General features: G+C 45.4%; 1 protein-coding gene across 1 annotated transcript in view; it reads left to right on the top strand.

Moving 5' to 3' along the window:
• Positions 1-22,980, top strand: part of ARF3 (ARF GTPase 3) — a 31,957-nt gene that overhangs the window by 786 nt on the left and 8,191 nt on the right. The window contains exons 2-5 of the mRNA XM_012759392.2: positions 14,676-14,915; positions 15,751-15,861; positions 16,082-16,206; positions 16,752-16,909. Coding sequence (XP_012614846.2) covers positions 14,768-14,915; positions 15,751-15,861; positions 16,082-16,206; positions 16,752-16,909 — 542 coding nt within the window. The 5' untranslated portion in view covers positions 14,676-14,767. The remainder of the gene's footprint in view (positions 1-14,675; positions 14,916-15,750; positions 15,862-16,081; positions 16,207-16,751; positions 16,910-22,980) is intronic.

The raw sequence follows: 22,980 nt of genomic DNA, 5'->3' as shown, positions 1-22,980 counted from the left end.
TTCTGGTGGTGGTTGCGCTTTCGGGTCTTGGGAACCGCTGGTTGGTAAGAGGGCAGCAGGTGGGGAGAGGGTGGAGAGGAGGCAGGAGAAGGGGGAGGGGATCTGATCTTGCTTGGAGAGGAGAGGTGGGGCCTTCCTCCCCCGTCGGAGCGGGGGCGGTCTCACAGGAGGAGGGAGCATCTTGTCACTGGCCCTGAGTTTGTGTCTTCCAATCCGCTTTCTTTCTTTAGGAAGTACCAGGATTCCCGGAACAGAAAATGGAGCCATTGCTTACGCCAGTCTTTGAGGGAAGGAGGGGGGAGGTGGGGAGGTGGAGTTCCCTGTTAAAACGGGCCACTTGATTCGCAAAGTGGTAGCTGTTCTTTTTGGGGAGTTCCCATCTTTCTGGGTTGTGTTATTGTGGGTCTCCATCTGGCCAGGCCAGGAGGAGTGTGGTGGTGGAGGTGGAGGAGTGTGGTATGTGGTCAAGAGTGAGAAGAAATCGTGAGGTCATCCCGGTGAGCTAGAAATGTAACCTAAAACCTGCCTCTGCTGCTGTTGGATTGGGTCACCCCTAGTCTATGGCATGAAAGTTTTATTGGGAGGAGATCTGCTGCAGGAGTCTGATTGCTTGGGTCAGTGCAACAGGACAGAATCTAGTCTCTGCATACCTCCTTCCCTGTTCCCAGTCAGGTAGTTAGTGACAGTCTTTGCTGCCATTTTGTCTTTGGTATGTTGCTGTGACTGGCATGGGACAGTAGATCTATCATTGCATATTGGACCTGAGTTTGAATAACATGCCTATAAAAAAGCTCATTCTAAGAAAGAAACTAATTGAGATTCAGCTTTCCACAGAATGAATCATTGACCTTGGATTCAGCCAGGAAGGGCTCCCATATATCACATACTCACATACCTCCTGCCTCCCAGCATAGAATTATTACCTTGCCTAGTCAGAATATTTACATGTGTGTATCTTCCTTTTCCAAAGAGACTAGAAGCTTTTTGAGTGCAGAAACTGGGTTTTATCTCTTGTCTCCTGCAATGCCTGTGCAAGCAGTAGGTACCCATGATGGATACAGAATGTGAATAGGTAAAACTCAACAAGCTTTCTAATTACAGTTGAAGGAAAGGGAAAGAGATGGCTTGGCTCTGGGCAAAAGTGCCTGGAAATAGCTAAGTAAGGGTACAAAGACCCTTAGCTTTTGTAATTGAGAAGTCTTGGTCTCTCCATCTTCCTAGGAAGCACAGAACAGGCATTGATAGTGGAAACTAAGACCCAAAAAGAAATATATTACTAGAACACAATCAGTATATGTCTGAAATCCCAGATTTCCTCCTTTCCTATTATGGGTGAAGGTCTCCATCAGACCTAAGTCTTCGGAAGTATTGTATATGAATTGGGATCCTTGAGATTATGGAGGAGAGGCCAGTGTATATGTATGGTGCCTAGCATGGAATTGATGCCAGTGAGTGGTAGCTGCTATTATTATACTGAATGCAAGTATAAAGGAGAGCAGATAGTAGGCTGGGAAGAGTGGAAGTGAAGTGTTAAGTGCATAAAAGGTCATATTGTAGCATGTATTCATTCACCCTACTCTCTTTTCCATTAGAGTCATAAGAGGAAATGGACTCAGAGGACAGAGGGCAGGGTTTATTGGTTAGAAGGAAGAACTTATTTAAAACCAGTTTTTTGGTTTTTGGTTTTTTTTTTTTTTTTAATTTAAAGAAGTTTTTTTGACATGGGTTGACATGGGATCTTGCTATGTTACCCAGGCTGGATTTGAACTCCTGGGCTCAAGCAGTCCTCCCACCTCAACCTCCCGAGAAGTTGGGATTACAGGCATGTACTACTGTGCCTGGCTTAAAACCAGATTCGGTAAAGCCGAGTATGTAACTGTGGGAAATTGTGGAATTTGCTTCCTGGTATTTAGAAACAGGTGCCAAGAGGCCTGAGATTCATAGCATATCACTATTTTTGGCTCTTCTTACCATTTTTGTTGTAGATAAATTAAGAATGGTATAGTAGTTAACAGTGGACCTTGGAATCAGACAAAATTGGGTTTAAATCTTACCTCTGCTAATTACTAGTTGCATGTTTTTGGTAACATTACTTGTCCTCTCTTAACTTCATTTTCTTTATCTGTAAGGAAGGTAATGATAGTACCTACTTAATAGGTTGGCCTAAGAATTAAATGAGATAAGTATAAAGCACTTAGTATTGTGCAAAGCACATAGTAATTGCCAAATAAATGTTAGCTGCCATTAATAATCCATCATCATAATAGTAATAATAATATGAACACTCAGGGCTGCCTTAGAGGAAAGGAGGTTTACAAAAGAACAACTTGTCACCCTAGGTGCCTATGTAGAGGGATGATTGTTACCATGACTTTCTATGCTGGTCGTAGGCTTATGAGCAGTGAAATCTTTTTTCAGTATCAGCCTCACAGAAGCAGCTCCTGCTGCCTGAGTGGGAGGTAAAGCTGGAGCAAAGCAGGGGCCCTGAACCGTCAAGTTGGATGTAGGGTGAAAATGTGGGGGCTCATGAATAGTGTTCATGTTAGAAAAGTCAGTGTTACTCTGAGGTAATGGTTGACTCTTCCATAAAAGAGCCTCCTGATTGACCCAGGTCAGGGATTTAGATTCCTGGGTCCTATTATTTTAGGTCTTAATCGGGATTTCAGGATCCTCCATTTCCTGGGCTAGTCTTTTCATTTAGTCGTATCTTTTTTAAGTGTCTGCCTCTGGCCTGTAATCCTAGCACTCTGGGAGGCTGAGGCAAGAGGATTGCTTGAGCTCAGGAGTTCAAGACCAGCCTGAGCAAGAGCGAGACCCTGTCTCTACTATAAATAGAAAGAAATTAGCCAAAGAACTAAAAGTAGAAAAAAATAGCTGGGCGTGGTGGCAGGTACCTATAGTCCCAGCTACCCAGGAAGCTGAGGCAGAGGGATCGCTTGAGCCCAGGAGTTAGAGGTTGCTGTGAGCTAGGCTGACGCCATGGCACTCTAGTCCAGGCAACAGAGTGAGACTGTGTCCCCCCCCAAAAAAAGAAAAAAGAAATGTCTGCCTGCCTCTGAGTATCTGTTTTAGAATGTACTGTGTTATGGTCCAGAAATTGTATAATTCTGTCTGTCACACCTTCTCTACTCCTCCATCTATCGCAAATACAGGTAGAGTGCTAATAAAGCTTTTTGATAAGCAAAAGACACAGGGAGCATTTGGAAAGAGTCCCACAAATATTTAAAGGCCTTATATTATAGTCTGGGAAAGAACTGACTGAGGTAAGGATCCTGCTAATGTGTTAGAGCTTTGTCCTGGACCTCTGCAAAGTATCTGCCACACCATATGGACCAGAAGGGAAATGGCTCAAGATTTCAGGGATCCACCATTATCACCATATTCCTAAAGAAAGGTGAGATGACTGGGTGTGGTAGGTCTCCTGGTACCTTAAAGTTCTCCCATTACTGGTGAGAGACTGGCATAACCTTTCCTTTATTAGTTTATGCACAAGACTGTCAACCACAAATGTTTAAACTTCAGCATGAGCTTAGGATGCAGGATAGCATTTGCTCTCTATTGCAATGGTTTTTGTCCTTTTTTGGGTAAAGAGTCAAACCTTACTTTAAATAAAATCTTATTTGAAATCTAATACATAAAATGGATAAAAGTGGAGTTGCTCTGGTGGTGGTAGAGAGTGGGAGAGCATACTTAGAGAGCCCCCATCATCTCAGGCAGCCTCTGAATTCCATCCAAGGAACTCTAAGACTCTGAAAACATGGAAACCATTTCTCCAGTTTGTCAGGTACAGGAAAAGTATCAGCAAACACCTATAGAATACTCTGTTCCCCAACCCCACAAATGTTTTGCCACCCTCAGAACTGTTCTCTTCAACAAGCATTTCAGTCACTAGCTACAAGTCAGTCATGGTGCTGGATGCTAGGGACATGAAACATGAATAAGGCATAGTCCCTGCTGGCAAAGGGCTCGTAGTCTATGGAAGTAGTTCCCAACCTTTTTCCCATAATGGCATACACAGAAAATGGTAATAGTGAGACATGAAACCTGAGATGGCTGGCCCAAGCCCTCTAGCCACCCCAGCCCTGTCCAGCCATCCAGTGGCTAATGGAATCAGTATCTCCAGCTGACCTGTATTGCATTAGAGGCACATTGGGAAGTTCCAGCTCTGGAAAGTGAGACAGACAAATGTGAATAAATCATACTGTGATAAGTCCTAGAGTAAGGCTGGGTGCGGTGGCTCACGCCTGTAATCCAAGCCCTCTGGGAGGCCGAGGCAGGCGGATTGCTCGAGGTCAGGAGTTCAAAACCAGCCTGAGCAAGAGTGAGACCCTGTCTCTACTATAAATAGAAAGAAATTAGTTGGGCAACTAATATATATAGAAAAAATTAGCCGGGCATGGTGGTGCATGCCTGTAGTCCCAGCTACTCAGGAGGCTGAGGCAGGAGGATTGCTTGAATCAGGAGCTTGAGGTTGCTGTGAGCTAGGCTGATGCCATGGCACTCACTCTAGCCTGGGCAACAGAGCAAGACTCTGTCTCAAAAAAAAAAAAAAAGTCCTAAAGTAGAAGTGTGTTTGAGGTGCTGAGGAATCACAGATAGCTCTTATTCCCCAAGGTTCCCCGTTCTGTATCCTTATGCTGCTCTATAATGGTTGGCCTTGTCTATATCATATCTTCCTGTTTGAGCTGTATACTCTCAGCTCCATCTTGATATGCACAGTGGGACCAGATTAGGGGCAAAGGATTATTAGGGCTTTATGCTGTCTACTGGTAGACTTTCAGTGATGTAGTAGTTAGGAAAGTATGGTGTTCTAGATATCCAAGGCTATAGATGTGGACATTGGAGCAGCCATAGAATATTAGGAAATGGAGCAGTTGTAAGCTGATCAGACTCTTTTTTTTTTTTTTTTTTTTTTTTGAGACAGAGTCTCACTTTGTTGTCCAGGCTAGAGTGAGTGCCGTGGCGTCAGCCTAGCTCACAGCAACCTCAAACTCCTGGGCTTGAGTGATCCTTCTGCCTCAGCCTCCCGAGTAGCTGGGACTACAGGCATGCGCCACCATGCCCGGCTAATTTTTTTTTATATATATATCAGTTGGCCAATTAATTTCTTTCTATTTATAGTAGAGACGGGGTCTCGCTCTTGCTCAGGCTGGTTTTGAACTCCTGACCTTGAGCAATCCGCCCGCCTCTGCCTCCCAAGAGCTAGGATTACAGGCGTGAGCCACAGCGCCCGGCCTGATCAGACTCTTAAGAATAAGGCAAGCTGAAAACTTTGGGCAGAAGGCAGTGCCACAGAATGTTCCAAAGAAACAAATGAGTCCAATTTTTATCTGGTCACTGTTTTATCTAGCTAGGCCATGTATTCTGTTTTCCTCTTTCTTTCTTTCTTTCTTTCTTTCTTTCTTTCTTTCTTTCTTTCTTTCTTTCTTTCTTTCTTTCTTTCTTTCTTTCTTTCTTTCTTCCTTCCTTCCTTCCTTCCTTCCTTCCTTCCTTCCTTCCTTCCTTCCTTCCTTCCTTCCTTCCTTCCTTCCTTCCTTTCCTTCCTTTCCTTTCCTTCCTTCCTTTCCTTCCTTCCTTTCCTTCCTTCCTTTCCTTCCTTCCTTTCCTTTCTTTCTTTCCTTCTTTCTTTCCTTCTTTCTTTCCTTTCTTACCTTATGCTATGTTTTGACTCATTGCTAAGTATTGTCCATGGGAAGAGCTAGAGCCTTCCCAGGTGTTATGGGTCTCCATCAGACGGAGTGATTCAAGATCCTTCTGCACTTGATAGCTGTAGCTTCCAGGGTTATGTGTGCTGGTGTCTTCTCCAGTACTCTTTCTTGTCTCTGTTTCTGACTAGAAGGAAACTGGCATAACAGTTCTGGCCTGAGCCTAAACACTACTAGGTATGTGGGGCCTAATTTTAGTTAGATATGTTTCAGTTTATACCAAGTCGTTGTTGATTGCCTAGTAGTGAAGTTTAGTAGATATCTTTCATGCTTTATTTAATTTGACTGTTCTACAGCTTTTGGCCCTCCCTCTTTTCTGTGTTCTTTCCTCACTGGTGTTTTGTTCTTTTGATTTCCCTTCTACCCCTCTGGTTGTTTCTTACTCTCTTTCCTGGCCTCCTTTTCTGCCGACTACTTTAAATGTTGATGTGCCCCAGGTTTCTGCCTTTGCCCTCTTCTCCCACTATGCGCACTCTCTCTAGATATATCAGTTAGGATGTATTAGTTGCAAAAAATAGAAAACACACATGTGGCTCCAATAGTTAGGATTAATTAAATTATATAGTAAGAAGTCTAGTTGAAATAAGCCAGACACAAAAGGACAAATATTGTATGATTCCACTTATATGAAGTATCTAGAGTAGTTAAGTTCACAGAAAGTAGAATAGTTATTGCTAGGGCTGGAGGGATGTGGGAATGGGGAATTTCTGTTTAATAGGTACAGAGTTTCACTCTGGAGATTGATGGTGGTGATGGTTGCACAAAAATGTAAATGTACTTAATGCTACTGAGTCATACACTTAAATATGGTAAATTTTATATATATTTTACCATAGTTTGGAAAAAAAAACCAGAAGCCGGGTACAGTGGTATGCCCCTGTAGTCCCAGTGACTGGGGAGGCTGAAGCAGGAGGATGGTGGATTGCATGAGGCCAGGAGTTTGAGGTTGTAGTGTACTGTAATTGCACCTGTGAATAGCCACTATACTCTGGCTTGGCAATATAGCAAGACACTGTCTCAAAAAAGAAAAATACTGGAACCCATACTATTAAGTGAAGTTTCCCAAGAATGGAAAAACAAGCACCAGATATACTCACCAGCAAATTGGTATTAACTGAGCAGCACCTAAGTGGACACATAGGTACTACAGTAATAGGGTATTGGGCAGGTGGGAGGGGGAGGGGGGCGGGTATATACATATATAATGAGTGAGATGTGCACCATCTGGGGGATGGTCATGCTGGAGACTCAGACTTGTGGGAGGAGGGGGGAATGGGCATTTATTGAAACCTTAAAATCTGTACCCCCATAATATGTCGAAATAAAAAAAGAAAAAGAAAAAAAAGGAAATCTAAGGATAGGGCACTTCTTGTTTTTCGTTTTGTTTTTACTTTTTTTTCTTCTTTTTTTGTTTGTTTTGTTTTTTGACATTTTGGTTACATTGTATATCTTCGCCTCTCCCTAAGAAGGGTTAGAGTTATCCCCTTCCTCTTCAAAATGCTCACCACATCCCTAAGATTGGGTCTCTCTCTCCGCCCTGAATCCCTGGTGAACATTACCACCATTTGAGAACCATAGTTTTAATCAGTCAGTACCAATTTGATGGCGAGTAGATGTGGGGCCCATTTTCCATGTCTTGTGTCGCCTCACTTTGGATAATGGGCTTGAGCTTAATCCAGGATAGCATAAACGGTGCTAGCTCACTGTCATTTCTTAGAATTGAATAATATTCCATTGTGTTATTTTTTGTTTTGAACTTATCCGCTTGATATTGTCATTAAGGACCCAACCAAGTTTTCTCTGTTTTTCTACTCTGACATTCTAGAGTTGTTAGGTTTGTCTCGTCCCTTCATGTTCTCAAGATTACTCTGGCATCTAATCCTTCTACATCAACATCCAAAGACTGAACAAGAGAACATTGCCACAGATCCATTTTTAAGATTAAGGGAAACTTTCCTGGATAATCCTAGCATCTTATTGACTAGAATTAGTGAATGACCATTCGTGCCCCAATCATTGGCAAGGAAAATGGAATGTCCACATCTCTTAGGCTGATCAGTTTTAATTCCCTAGGGCTGAGGAAGGTGGCCATTCCTCATCTCATGTGCACATCTCAAACCCCAGACCCTTTCCAACATCTGAACAAAATAGAGGTCTGTTAGAAGAGAGAAGGGGGAGAATGGCTGTTGGGTAGGCAGCCAGTAGTTAATGCCATCCTTGGTCATCTTGGTTCATCTTATGGCTTCAGTTACCGTTGTACAGATGGCTCCCAAATAGCCCAGACTTTTCTCCTGAGAGTCATACCTTACTTAGCACCTCAAAAATCAATGTTTAATTTAAAAACAAACATCTTTTCCTCCACTAAACAGTGTTCACAAAAAAAATCTTCACCCTCATATCTGTTCCTCTTGTATTTTCTTTCTGAAGAAATGCCACCCATTTGGGTGTGTGACTTGTGCTTGTAGTCCCAGCTACTCAGGAGTCTGAGGCTGGAGGATCACTTGAGCTCAGGAGTTTGAGGCTGCAGTGAGCTATGATCACGCCACTGCACTTCAGCTTGGGTAACAGAATGATACCCCATCTCTAAAAAATAGAATAAGATTCATTCATTCATTCATTCATTCATTCATTCATTCATTCATTCATTCAGTGGTGTCCTTGGTATTCATGGTGAGGGATCCAGGAGGCAAGGTCATGCCCAGCCTGAGGAGGCCAGGAAGAGGGGGAGTCTGTGCTCCTGGGTACCAGCAGCAGTGGCCATTCTACCCCACACCAACTAAAAGTGCCCTAAAATTTAAAAAGAAATGTCATCCAGCCACCCAGGCCAAAGATCTGGGAATCATCTTTGACTCTTCCTCTCTTCTGCCTGCATTTAATCAGTCATTAAATCCTGTGGATTCTACCATTTTGATGTTTCAAATCTATCTTCTCTCTATTACCACCTTTAGTTAAGAACTTGTGATTTCTCATCTGTATTACTGTACCTCCCAAGTGGTCTCTCTGCCTCCAGTCTTTCCCATTTCTAATTGATTCCTGAAACTGCTGCCAGAACGGTCTCTCTAAAGCACATATCTGATCATGTTACTCACACTGTCTTTAAGGTCCCTCATGATCTAGCCCCTGTTTATCTCTCCAGTCCCCTCCCTTATCACTTCCTTTTAGTTACCATGCTGCATCCAAATAAACTACCTCCTAGTTGCACCTGGCTTTGTCTAAATAAAAGTGCTATCTAACTTAAGTCTATGCCTTTGCACAACTATTTCCTCTCTCCCATTCCCTCTTCTTTATTATCTCATTACTTCCTATTCTTTCAGGAGTCAGCTCAGGTGTGACCTGAGGATCATGTTTGGGAATCATCCTTTACCCCTCAGTCTTGAATAATTGCTCCAGCTTTCTGTCCTCACAATACAATGTGCTTACCTACTCTTTGCCTCACACCATTTTGTAGACCTTTGTTTACTAGTCTTTCTCTCTCATTAGACTGAGTTTCATGAAGGCAGAAACTGTCTTCCTCTCTGTATCCCTGGTTCAGTATACTCAATAAATGGATGGAAGCTGACATCAGCAACTATTTTTTGGCTTTGGGAAATCTTTGAGTCCAATAGAAATCATTGAGATACTAATCTAGGAGTTCTTGTGGTCTGGTTTCAGTACTCTCAAGATTTAAAACTTGGAGTTTACACAGGTTATAAGCCAGCTGTACCAAGTGAACTAAGTGTAGGCATTCCCTGCTTTTGTTGCCTTAAATTGTATTGGTCTGCTTGGTTATCTGTGATAAAAATAGCATCTCCATTAGATATCTTAATCTGAAAATTATCTGGGAACAGAGCTGCTTTTTTTTTTTTCTTCTGCACCCTGCCTGGTAGCAGAGGCTTTGGGAGACTCTGGTTTTCCTTTGGACCCTGAAGAGGAGGAGGTGGTATCAGATCAGGAGTCCCCTCAGATATTCAGTTTCTCAGGGCACATGTCTGGATCAGTCATTGGAATCAGGGGGAGTGTGTATGGCAGACTGGGCTATGGGCTATGACTCCCTGAAACACCTGGGGATTGAGGCAGGCATGTTCCTGCAACACTCTGCAAGCCAAGGTGACTGAGCAGCCAGTTACAGCAACAAACAGCCTGCCTCTCCTAAGGGGGTAGGGGTGGGGGTAGGGGCGCTGAGTTGTCCTCAGGTGGGGACATCCTCAGATAAAGCTTAAATCAGCCAATGCACATGACTGAACTCCTACAGTGTCCCACACATTGTACTGGAGCACATTTTTTAGAGTTCCTGTTGTTATTTTGACCTGTGACAACAAAGTTTCTAACTATAAAATAGGATGTTGAGATAGAATCTTTGTTAATAGAGATATTATCATATTCCATTTTTCATCTTGAGCCACTCACCTGCAGTTTTAACTGCTGATTTCTGGTTCCCAACAGCCCATGGAATCCTGGCACTTTGCCCTATCAACACAGGAGTACCATCTGTGGTGAAAGAGAGTAACTATAGGCTATATAGTACTACAGTAGAGAAATAAGGTGGTTTTTAAATTTTTGTTTTATTCATTTTTTTGCCATTCTCCTTCCTCAACCTTTTTCTCGGGATGCATTATGGAGAATTGGCTGTATAGCCAAAGATTTGTGTTCATGGCACAAAGCTAAAAAACTGCCACCATCCTGGTGATAGAGCAGCATACTCTCTGGTAATAGGCAGGGACAGAGAAGCCAAGGCAAGAAAGCCAGCATATCCTCTTTGAAATGCTCATTTAAGTCAAGCTCCTGATTATATTTAAAGAGGAGTCATAATCATTAATTTCAAGGCCTTGGGCTGTCCTGGGAAGATACATGATAGTTACTGTATATTTCATCAATTATCTATCAGCCCATTGCATATTAAATGGCAAGAGAAAATCTCACCAGTTCTAGTCTTTTAATCTATTTCTGGTGTTCCCAGACCAGTCCTGGGATTAGATATGTGTGGGAAATGGCTGAGAATTGACAAGATATCTCAACAACTATCTGTGCATTACATAGAGATACCAAGTACTACTGGACAGAAGAAATGATATAAGGACGTCCTCAGATGAGGCTTAAATCAGACAGTGTGCCTGATTGAACTCCCATAGTGGGCTTGGCACTGAGGGAGAGGACAGATTCAAAATAAATAAAAGCCATAGTCCTGGCCCCTAGGGAATACACAGTTTAATTGGGGAGATAGCTCCACAAGGTAGTAAGTTCCACCTGAGTGGTTCAGGTAATTCAGGGGTCTTGATATGGCATGCCAGGAACTAGAAATAGGTGTAACACTGGGATCAGCTTTTTCTTTGAGACAGTCTCACTCTGTTGCTCCGGCTAGAGTGCTGTGGTGTCATTCTAGTTCACAGCAACCTCAAACTCCTGGGCTCAAGCAATCATTCTGCCTCAGCCTCCTGAGTAACTGGGATTACAGGCATGTGCCACCATGCCTGGCTAATTTTTTCTATATATTTTTAGTTGGCCAATTAATTTCTTTTTCTATTTTTAGTAGAGACGGGGTCTCACTCTTGCTCAGGCTGGTTTCGAACTCCTGACCTTGAGCGATCCGCCTGCCTCCCAGAGTGCTAGGATTAGAAGCATGAGCCACCGTGCGCAGCTGTGGGATCAGCTTTTGAACCAAGACTTTTGCATGACAGCTTAGCAAAGAAGCAAACCAAAGGACAGTGTACCCATGTTCTCCGACAAGGGGTGTTGCTGCTTATATCTTTTTCAGCCACTGCTATATTCACAGTTGGTAATCATTTAATCAGCAATAGTTCCAGTCATAAATGACAGCAAGATAAATGTGTGGTATAAATTCAACTCACATGGGACTGCAAACTAGTACAACCTCAATGGAAAGTAATATGGAGATACCTCAAAGAGCTAAAAGTAGAACTACCATTTGATCCAGCAATCCCGTTACTGGGCATCTACCCAAAGGAAAAAAAGTCATTCTATAAAAAAGACATCTGCACTAGAATGTTTATAGCAGCACAATTCACAATTGCAAAGATGTGGAAACAAACCAAGTGACCATCAATTCATGAGTGGATTAATAAATGTGGTATATGTATGTGATGGAGTACTACTCAGCCACAAAATACAATGGTGATCTAGCACCTCTTGTATTATCCTGGATAGAGCTGGAGCCCATTCTGCTAAGTGAAGTATTATAAGAATGGAAAAACAAACACTGTGTGTACTCACCATCAAATTGGCATTATTGATCAACACTTCTGTGCACATATAGTAGTAACATTCCTTGGGTGTTAGGCAGGGGGAGGGGAAGAGGGCATGGGTATTCACACCTAATGGGTATGGCACACATCGTCTGGGGGATGGACATGCTTTGAAGCTCTGACCCAGGTGGAGCAAAGTCAATATACATAACCTAAACATTTGTACCCCTGTAATTTGCTGAAATAAAAAAAAAATTCAACTCAGAATCTGGGCCACAGCCTAATACAAAACTTTTAAAGCAAAGTGTCATCTGGAGCTGAAGAAAAGGCCACCTGAGCAGGAGGCAGGGTAAAGACTAGGAAGCCTTATGGAAGGTTTAAATTTCTGGAGGTGATGGTAGCAGAACCAGAAGTCTGGCTACCAAAAATTGCTGAGGTTGGTGAGATTTGATCTTAGCTGGGCAGGTGTCCCCTCCAGCCTCAGGGATCCTGGGGATTTTGTCTGCCTGGGTGGGTTGAGGCAGGAAGGGTAGGAAGGATGGCTAGTGGGCGACTTGGCTGAAGTTGAGCTCTAAGGTTGAGTCAGGGCCTCTTCCCGGATTGTGAACCCTCTGGGTCAGGGGCAGGGCTCATCTGGGGAACCTACTGGGAGCACCACGCCTGGCTCATTAGTGGATGTCTGGGGAGGCCTTTGAAGATGAAACACTCCATAAGCACTCATTGTTTCTCTATTTTTGGACAAACTAGTACTTTGGTCTCCAAGGGCTGTTGATCTGGCTCCTTTGCACTAGTCTGGAATTTGCTGCAAACTGAGAAGAGTGGCAGGGAGTGGGGTTGGGGATGGGGGTGGGAAGCCTAAAGAAGTTTTTGAAAAAACAACTAAATTCCCACCAAACCCAGTGTGTTAGCTTGTAAATAGGATTCCTCCCCATCCACCTTTCACATTCTTGGGTTTGGGTGCACTCTGTCTTGACCTGTTCCTTCGCCTGCTGGGTTTGGGGTGTGTGTGAGTCTCTGGTTCCCATACTCTGTAGATAATGCCAGCAGTTGGCATATGGCGATTGCTGAATAAGCTGCCCGCTGACGCATGCCTCCTGCAGGCACAGAGAACTGGCTAGCATGGGTGAATCCCCACTTTATTACTGTTTCAAAGATGCATTTCTGTGGTTGTCCTGTACCATAGAGGATGGAGGGAAGAAGAGAGAGAATGAATGAATGATTGTGATTCTGCCTGTTGGGGGCAATGGCTGGAGTGGGCAGATAGGCATTTTGTACCTTCATGGTGGTTCTTACTGCTCCTCTTGATCCTTTCAGGAGGTATTTGCTAAGTGCCTACTATTTACCAGGCATTGCATCCAATCTGAGTGAGCTGCCAGTGAGGTCAGTAGATACTCTGAAAATTAGTTCAGTTATTCAACTACTATGTGCTAGGCACTGTTCTTGCTACTGGGGACACAGCAGTGAACAAAACACATAAGGAGCTGACATTATAGGAGGAGGAGTAAAATCATACAGCAAGAAATGAATATATAATGTGTCAGACGGTGATAAATGTCATTAAGGGAAGTAAAGTGGCATAAATGGGGTAGGGAGTAAGGGGTGTGTGTGTTATATACAGGTGGTTGTGGAAGGCTGGAAGGCCTCTTTGATAGGTAACATTGGAACAGACACCTGAAGGAGGTGAGGGAGTAATCCATGAAGCTTATCTGGGAGAGCAGCATTCCAGTTAGAGGGAATAGCAAGTATAAAAGTTTTGAGGCAGGAAAGCATAGGGGAATTGGAGTGGAGTAAGCAGGAGAGTGGTAGGAGATCTGATGAGAGAAGTAAGGCAGTGTAGTTCATGCAGGACCTTGGAAGCTATGGTATAGGCTTTGGGTTTTACTGAAGGAGCTATGAAGCCAAGAGAGAGTTTTAACAAAGAAACCACATTACCCGAGTTTGGTTTTAAAATCACTGTGGTTGCTATGTGGAGAATAGAGTGAAGGGCTTAGGGAAGGAGCAGGAAACTAATGAGATGACTACCTCATTGCTGGTGACCATTTAGATTAGCTCTCCTTGGATGGGCCACAGTGAGTTTAGGATTTACCTAGCTGATAAGTGAAGGATGGCCTCTCCACCCCTCACTTCCCAATTTTTGGTGCACTGTTATGTGAATAGGGCACAACTTTAGCAGCTAGCATTCCACAGGGTGTAAAGGATCAGCCTCTCTTAGGAGTGCTGTTTTCTTATTTCTTCTTCATTTATTTTGGTGTGGAAGGAAGATGGAATTGCAGAAATATAGGAAGGAAAGAGGCAGTCTCTTGATTAGAGCAGAGAACATAAACCTTGGGAACCTGGCAAGCCTGGACCTTGTCAGGAGTCAGAGAGCCACTCCTCATTCCACTCCTTCCTCTCCCACCCTTTCCAGAAGTCTTAGGGTAAGGTTGGGGGAGGGAGTGGCATTAATGATCTTGCAATGCCTTGGGGTATAGTATAGAATGTCAGAACTGAAGGGACTAGAAATCATTTTTAGTTCAAACCCCCTCTGTTTACAGGTGTAGGTATGGAAAGGTGAAGTAACTTGTCCAGAGTCACACGGTTAGATTGCTGGCAGAGCGGGGATCCTGAGTGTTCACTGATTTGTCTCTGTTCCCAAAGGCTCAGTATATATCTGAGTGGGCTTTGGTATTCATAGTCCCCTCAGTCTCTTGGTTTGTCATGAATGTACTCCAGCCATGACTTTGGTAAATTCCATTTACATGAAGTCCTGACAAGCAAGTGGTGGTAATATGTTTGCATTTCCTTTGCCTAGGATCAGTCCTCCATACCAGGGACCAGGACAAAACCAGACTGCCACTGCCCCCACTTGGGCCTCACTGTCCTCAGAACGCAGCTGCTGTGATCATGGGCAATATCTTTGGAAACCTTTTGAAGAGCCTGATTGGGAAGAAGGAGATGCGCATCCTGATGGTGGGCCTGGATGCTGCAGGAAAGACCACCATCCTGTACAAGCTGAAACTGGGGGAGATCGTCACCACCATCCCTACCATTGGTAAGGGCACAGCTTGGATATGGGCTTCATGTCAATAGCTAAGGCAGGGCAAGAGACCTATTCCTGTTCCCTCACCTGGCCTCCTCTTTCCAGACAAGTCTGTGCAATCTGTGGGGTTTAGAGAAGTGTGGCTGTTTAGCTTTCTAGCAGGTGCTGGGCCCTGCCATTTGCCCACCTACCCTGGCTCTCCCTGATGCGGGAACTTCCACAGCCTGGCACTCAACAGTTGCCCTCAGGCACTAGAGTAGGTTTGTTCTCTGTGTTGTTTGGAAAGCAGGTGAAGGACTTTGATGTTCCTGCCAGGGCCTGGAATTGCTTGGGTTTAGATCTTCAGTGGCCGATCCTGGTTAAGACCTGCCTATGGGAGGGAGAACATTTGCCATGTAGATGGGAGCTCCAGTCATCATCGTCAGCTGGCTCTGCCTTTGGGGCTACAGGACTATAGCTCACTTCTCTTTTTTCACTCTGCCTCTCAGGCTCCACATCTTAGCTAAGGCAGACTCTAGTGACCTAAGTACAGGAGTTGGGGCTGAGTCATTTCTTTGTAGGAGGGAGAGCCAATGACTGAGTGAATGAATGGCGAAAGGTTGGCTGACATAGAGGCAACTGTGAACCTCCTGACCAGCGCTTCTCATCCTCTTTGACTTATCTTAGGTTTTCATTTTGGCCTTCAAGCTACTAGGCCAACAATTACCAGATCTGAGGAAGCCTTAGTTTTTTTTCCATTGTTGGTGTCATGGCAAAGGCTGGGGGGAAACAGAACCAAACTCATTGGAGCACTGCTTGTAGGCCTGGTGTTTGAGGCCAAGTGGCCAAATTGCCTGTTTTTTCAAAGGGTTCAACGTGGAGACAGTGGAGTATAAGAACATCAGCTTTACAGTGTGGGATGTGGGTGGCCAGGACAAGATTCGGCCCCTCTGGAGACACTACTTCCAGAATACCCAAGGTATGGCAGATGAACTGCTCAGGACTGGCATGGGTTGGTTGGTTATGAGCAGAGAGTGTGGCTGTCTTCATTGGTTATGGGCAGCCACCCCTTGCCCTGCTACAGCTCCTTGGGGTGGGTGAAAAGGAGGAAAGGGAGAAAATATGTGGAGGGTGTTGTTTGGGTGGTGGGGGAGGGGGTTATCTGTCCTGTCTGTGCAGCCCATGCTCTGCCTCCCTAGGGTTGATATTTGTGGTCGACAGCAATGATCGGGAGCGAGTAAATGAGGCCCGGGAAGAGCTGATGAGAATGCTGGCCGAAGATGAGCTCCGGGATGCTGTACTTCTTGTCTTTGCAAACAAACAGGTGAAACTTCTTCCTACCCTGAATTTGGGAGAGGGCAGCCTGGCTGTGGAAATGCAGTCTTGGGCTGATTGTATGGGAAGCCCTATGACTGTGCTCTCAGTTTTGGGAGTGTGAGAAATATGAACAGTTGGCTTCTTTATTCTCCTCTTCTTCTCCCCCACCCCAGCTTTATTAGCAACATTTCAGGCCTCAGGGATTGGTGTGGTAGATACATGGCCTCAAATCTTTCTTTCATCTTCCCTATTGTCTACTTTAGTGGAACTGCCCTCACTCCTTCTGTCAGACAGGCCTGATTCTTTGGTCAGTCTGAATCACCTGTCTACTTCCCTACCAACCCCATATTTAGTCTCCATATTCAGTGGAATGACCTCTAGTACCTTGGATCTGGTGTTCTAGAGTGACTAAATCCCTAGGATCTTGTTGTGGGTTTCCTGAAAAAAGGAGGAGAAAAAGGTACTGATATACATTTCTTTGGTAGATACGTGCTCTAAAAGCCTTTGAAAGATTTTGAGGCTTGTTCTTTGTGTGTCTCCTTCGTGCTCCAGGACCTGCCTAATGCTATGAATGCTGCTGAGATCACAGACAAGCTGGGCCTGCATTCCCTTCGTCACCGCAACTGGTACATTCAAGCCACCTGTGCCACCAGTGGGGACGGGCTGTATGAAGGCCTGGACTGGCTGGCCAATCAGCTCAAAAACAAGAAGTGAGAGCCAGGCAGCCCTATCCGAGTGCCCCACCCACCCCTGACATACTTGTTGTCTCCCAACCCCAGCCCTACCCCTTCCTTCCCATTGCAAGTGTGGCCAGGGACCTGGGTATCATGTCCGCATGCCCAGCAAGAGCCTTGCCTCCCCTGCCTTCCCTTCTCTCCCCTATCCACCGACATGACCAGTCCCCAGTTGCTGTCCTGTTGATGAATCATTCCAATTTACTGGATTTAAAACAAAAACAAGGTTGTTATGGTTTCATGGGGTGGCCCCTCTCTCTCTCACCCTCTGGGTTTTGGGGTGGGGTATTCTCTCTGTTTGCTTCATTTGGCACTGGTTGCTGTGCTCTTGGCATCTGAGTCCTTTCCTTGTCCCCACAAGCCCCTCTTCTGCTCCTTGTCTTCCTTTCCTTCACCACCCTCTCCCTGTTCTACATGGAAATTGCACGGGCCTCTCTGTGTGTGCGTGCATGTGTGCGCCTGTATATACATGTATAGAGAGATATATATGTAGGGGAAAGGGGGAGGGGGTGGAATACAGCTCAGGGCTTGTAGCCAGGACACTGCCCACTGGGGCCTATCATCTGCCCCTTCCACGTTAGTTAAAGGAAGAAGGTTGGGGGAGGGAATTGGTCAGGCTGGACTGCCCCGGTCTTGGACTGGTTTTCCTCCTCTCTGCAGGTAGGTTATCCTGGATGGCAGGACAGATAATGGATTCTTCACCACCATCTTCCTTGTACTCCCCTTTCTACCTTTCGTAGGGTTGGAGGGTGGCATTTATCTCTAGATGGCTGTTCCCAAGGAGATGCCATTCTGCTATGCCTTGTTATTGGGAAGGCGAGAAGAACCCACTCACTCTTATCAGCCCAGAGTGTTCAACTGATCCACCCCCACCATCCTTAGATCTGTTCCTCAGGAGCTTGAGGAGGAGGAGGTGGTGATAGCAAGACCGTGTGTGTGTGGTTACCAGGGCATGGGGAAAGGGAGGAGGAGGCCTTAGGTTTTCCATCTTCATTCTCTTGTTACTAGGAGAAGTGAGGCATGGAGCAGTCCCATTCCTGCCTTCCTGCGTGCCCCCCCACAATCTTCTGATCTTGGGGGCTGGGCGGTTCATTTATCCTTTGTCAGAAGTTTTCGTACCCTAGTAGTCCTGCTGGCCTGACCAGGGCTGATTGGGTGGTCTAATGAGGAGCTGGGGAGTTGGGTGACATAGCAGACCTCAATATCAACCCCCTGTCCAACTCTCATTTTCTAGTCCAGGATGTGCTAAAGGATGAAGATTTTCTATTGTTTGTAGGCCCTCAGACCATCCTTGCTGTCCCCTCCTCACCCATTTGCCATAAATGGATCTAGGGGTTGGAGTGGAGGAAATAGAACCCTGAAATGTCATCGTTGGTGCTTGTGAGATGCCGTAGTCTTCAGGGTCCTCCCCCCATTATGTAGTTGTTCAGAAGCTGCTGCTACTTCGTCTCTCTGTCTACAGGGGGCGCTTGTCCCTGTGGTCCTGGCCTGAGTCCTGACTTCTGCGGTTTGTGTGAAGCCGTGGCTGTTTTGTGGGCTCCTGTGTGTGCTGGCTGTGCCCTGAGCTCCAAGATAGCTGCCCATGCCTTTCCACTAAGGTCAGGGCTCAGGGCCCCCCACAGCATGGCTGAAGGATCCCTTCCCAGAAGGGCTGCCCCAAGCCCTACTCCATGGGGCCAGGCTTCCTGCCCACTTTGTCTACAGCAGACAGATTAATACTCCTCACCCTACCCCAGATTGAACTGTGAAAGAGTGGTTCCAGGGGTATCTCCCTCAGTGCCAGTTACTTAGTGATGTGTTACCCAAGATGCAGTGGGTGTGTGTAGGTATCTTGCTCTCTAGGTCTTTGTGTGTGTGTGTTTCTGTGTGTGTGCGTGTGTGTGTTTGGTGTGTGTGTGTAGGGGGGTGGGGGGACTTGGAAGTTCTGTTTCATTTAAAAATGTATTTATTCCCCTGACTCCACAGATGCTTTCCTCTGCGCTTTTTCTTTGCTCTGTTTCCTCAAATTTTTTTGTCCTGCCCCATTGCCTTTCCATCCCTGAACTCTTTCCTTTGCCTTCTCAATTCATTCACTGCTGTTGCTTGTTTGTCTTTTCCTTGTTTTTTTCCTACTTAAGATTCCCCACTCTATATCTTTGTGGTTGGTGAGGACTTTGCCTCTTCTCCTGCTTCACTCCCTCTCTGACCCTCCCTAGTTAGATGCCAATCCCAAATAGGTTTTCCTCATTTCAGCCCTTAGCCCCCCCCCCCCACGTTGTTTTGGGGGACTCCAAGGATCAATCTGGGGTAGAGGGTGTTAGGAAGCAGCCTTGGAGATTGCCTTGGTGCTGCTCCAGACCTGGCCAGCAGGGGGCAGTAAGCGATCTTGGAAGTATCCCTGGCTGCTAAGCCCTTGGCAGGGGTGGTCCTTTCTGCATTCCCATTCACTTAACAGCTCTTTTGGGATTGGGTGTTTCATTCCATTTCTGCCCACTCCCTCTCCTGCTCTCCTCTGGTAGGTTTAATTTTATGCTTTCTTCTTCCTGGGGACTCCCCTCCCTGCCACCCCCAAAGTTTGTTTGTGGTGTTATAGTGGTAACTGCAGTTCTGAACTGGTTTTTCTCTTCTTTTTTCCTCCTCTGGAATGTAGACTGTATATGTTTAATAATTCACCTTCTCTATCCTTGCTCAAATGTGGGATAACGCGATGACTGTGACCCTGGTTGGAAATTAAAATTGTTTTATGCAGCTTTGGAGCAGACCTTCATCCTTGATGTGCAGGAGCTATGGGACAGTGGTTCACTGGTGAGGGTAGTTCTGTTACTGGTCTCTCTCTCCAGACTGCCCCTTCTCTTAGCAGAGCAGTAAAGGGCACACTTGACTGGTGTAGAGTGAGGTTATGGAATAACTTAGGCCCATCTCCATGATGCTTATTTCTTCCTATTGTACCCCGGGGGGGAGGGGGACCCAAATGAATTGGGTATCAGAGTGTGAAGGCTTTGTCTTTGCTTCTCTAGTTCTGAAGGGTTCAGCCCTGAACTTAGCCATATTTATCACCTGTTGGTACACTTTAGGGACTTCAGTGGCTGGAGGGCCCTGAACTTAGAATGCCCCACACTCCTTTCACTCTCAAATCTCCCTAGCCCTGTATGTCAGGTGCTTCGAACTGTTTTGAACAGGGTCCCTTCATCTATAGATTGGAGTCTCCTCACCAATCTAGTTCTAGACTTTAGCAGTGAATAAGCATGAAAGGTCAATGTCTGGGCAGTATAATGAACTGTATCCTTCTTACAACTGATGGTCCTGCATCAACTCTACTTCATGCATGTGGTTTCCCATTTTCAGGATGCCAGGCCTCATCTAGAGATTCCACAAATGTCTTGGGGAATAGACCTTTTCCATAAAGCCTGTCCTCCCATCCCACTCCCACCACCATGGTGTTCCTCTCTCCTATTCTCTAGCTGCAGGCAAAGAAAGGGATGATGCTCCTCTTGAGGTGGGCGAGTTTGGGTGAGCCAGGCAACCTTCCTCAGTCTTATCACTTTCTTAAGCTTTGGGGACAGAGGTCTTCCCAACCTGCTGTTATGGGAAAGGGACAGGATTTAGGCATATAATAAGTTTGAGAGCCCCAAGTATCAATGTGGAGTATATAATTTGTATTCTGTTATCTCTCTGCTGCCTCCCCTGCCCATTTTCCTTTTCAGCTCCTCTCCTGTTATTAATAAGCCATCACCTTCAAGGACTAGTGCTTCTGCCCCTGTGTAACCCTCAAACTACTCCAGATATGCCTTTATCAATCCCATAACTTCAAACATTACCCACTTATCCCTCAAAATCAGATGTCACTTTCCTTATTCTAGGCTCCTCCAAAGTTCTGCTTGGTGACAGGTTGCAGATAAGTTAAGAATACCTATGATGACTGACACCACTGCACTATAGCCGGGGATGACACAGTGAGACTCTGTCTCAAAAAAAAAAAAAAAAAAAAGGAGCACTTTCCTAAGTGCTTTATTTGTATAAATGATAATGGAAAGGACTTTAGCTGAATGGCAGGCCAGTGGGAGTCTTTGGACCCCTGAACAACTTGGAGGAGAGGAAAACCTATTCCTTTCTGTCCTTTAGTACTCAGTTAAGGATGCCAGGAAGGAGGTAGAGGGGAGCCCTCTTGTGGCAGTTGTTTAAACCTTTCAGGTCATAGGATGAGGAGGAAACTCAACCTGGGAGGTAAATGCTTAGCACCTAGCTCCTACACCAAACAGCAACCTCACCTTCCAAAATACAAATAGCTCGGCCAGGTGTGATGGCTCATGCCTGTAATCCTAGCACTCTGGGAGGCTGAGGTAGGAGGATGGCTCAAGGTCAGGAGTTCGAAATCAGCCTGAGCAAGAGCGAGACCCCATCTACAAAAATATAAATAAATTAATTGGCCAGCTAAATATAGAAAAAACTAGCTGGGCATAGTGGCACATGCCTGTAGTCCCAGCTACTCAGGAGGCTGAGGCAGAAGGATTGCTTGAGCCCAGGAGTTTGAGGCTGCTGTGAGCTAGGCTGATGCCACAGGAGTCTAGCCCGAGCAAGAACAACAGAATGAGACTCTATCTCAGAAAAAAAAGAAAAGAGCCAGTCGAAGGGCTTGGCAGTGTCCCCTTCATTTCAGAGTATAGGGGCAGTGACAGAGAATGAATGTCAGTAAATATGAGTTTCTCTGACTTGAAGGCTCTGGGGATTCACCGCATGTACCACTTCCAGATCAAGTGCCTAGACTGGTTGGAACAGAAAGTTGACAAGTATTTATTTAGTACCTTCTATGTTTTTAAGCCTGTGCTAAAAATGTCTCAAACCACTGTCCCCAGGGACCTGGGGATCCAATTCTGGGATGCTCTGGAATCCTTTGGGATATCTTTAGCACACCACGTGGGGTAATGAGAGTTGGGGAATAACATGTAGGGGGATACCCCTTCCTTTGCTGCTGCTTAGTGTAGGGAGTGGTGTCTTTGGGCATGCAGTCGTAATACTAAGACCAGCTTTTCCAGTTCTGAAGGAGGTAGGAGAGCCAAAGACTAGTTCTCTTACTTTCTAACCTGGTGGCTGCTCCACTATGTTGGTCACTGGGGAATGATAGGATCCAGATGCCTTCCTTCCTCTGCAGGTTTTTCTTTCTAATTGGGTTTCCTGACCCTGGTTGCTGGTACAGTTAAGAATGACCCTGAGTTCCTGAGAAAAGGGAAGAGGGTTAGAACAGAGGAAATGGAAGCTTTGAGAGTAGGGTAAAGGAGGCAAAGCTACAGAAGGCAGTGGTTGGAGGTCTCAAAGTGAGGAAGTTGGGTCAGGACCATTCACCATCAAGGCTTGAAGGTGAGTGTCTGTTCATGTGTGTCATTTTGGCCATGAGTTGCAGAAGAGAGTATCTGGGCTCTAATTTAAGAGCACATCTGGCTTCTGAGCTGAACATAGTGGAATAGAGAGGTCACTTGAACCAAAATCCTGCTATCTGTGCACAAAGCTGATTGATTCTACCTATGCACCCTTCATCACAAACCAGGCACAATTGAGAAGCTATCTGGCAGTCAGGCCAGGCCAGGCCAGGCCGGGCCAGGCAGGAGGTTTGAGACTGAGCTTATGCACCTGGAACCTGGAACCTGCCTTCTGCTCACCTTCCACCTCCATCCTTCCATCCCATACATTGTTGAGAGCCCTCCAAGGACAGAATTGAGTATAAGTACTTTTAAGGTTTAGAGGGCTTAGCTTAGGGCTCTGAACCACTGGGATTATTTGTGAGTTCTGAATATAATAAAGGGCACGATCTTTTCTTTAGGTTAGAGACAGGAGATGGGGAATCTGTTTCTGCCTTTCCCACATCTTGCATTAATGGGACGATACCTCCTTGGTTAGCACAGCCATAAGGGAAGAGCAGAGGAAGGAGACAACAGCTTCATTCTTGGATAAATGAGTGTACAACCATAACTAAAAGAAAAACAACTAGTCAGCTGGGGTATGCATGCCCTTGAAAATATGATATCACATTTGGAATCCAGGTTTGCATATGCTGATTCATAGGCTTTTTATTT

This window comes from Microcebus murinus, chromosome 10 (genome assembly GCF_040939455.1).
Source record: "Microcebus murinus isolate Inina chromosome 10, M.murinus_Inina_mat1.0, whole genome shotgun sequence".
NCBI lineage: Eukaryota > Metazoa > Chordata > Mammalia > Primates > Cheirogaleidae > Microcebus > Microcebus murinus.
This window is presented reverse-complemented; position numbering and strand designations above follow the sequence as displayed.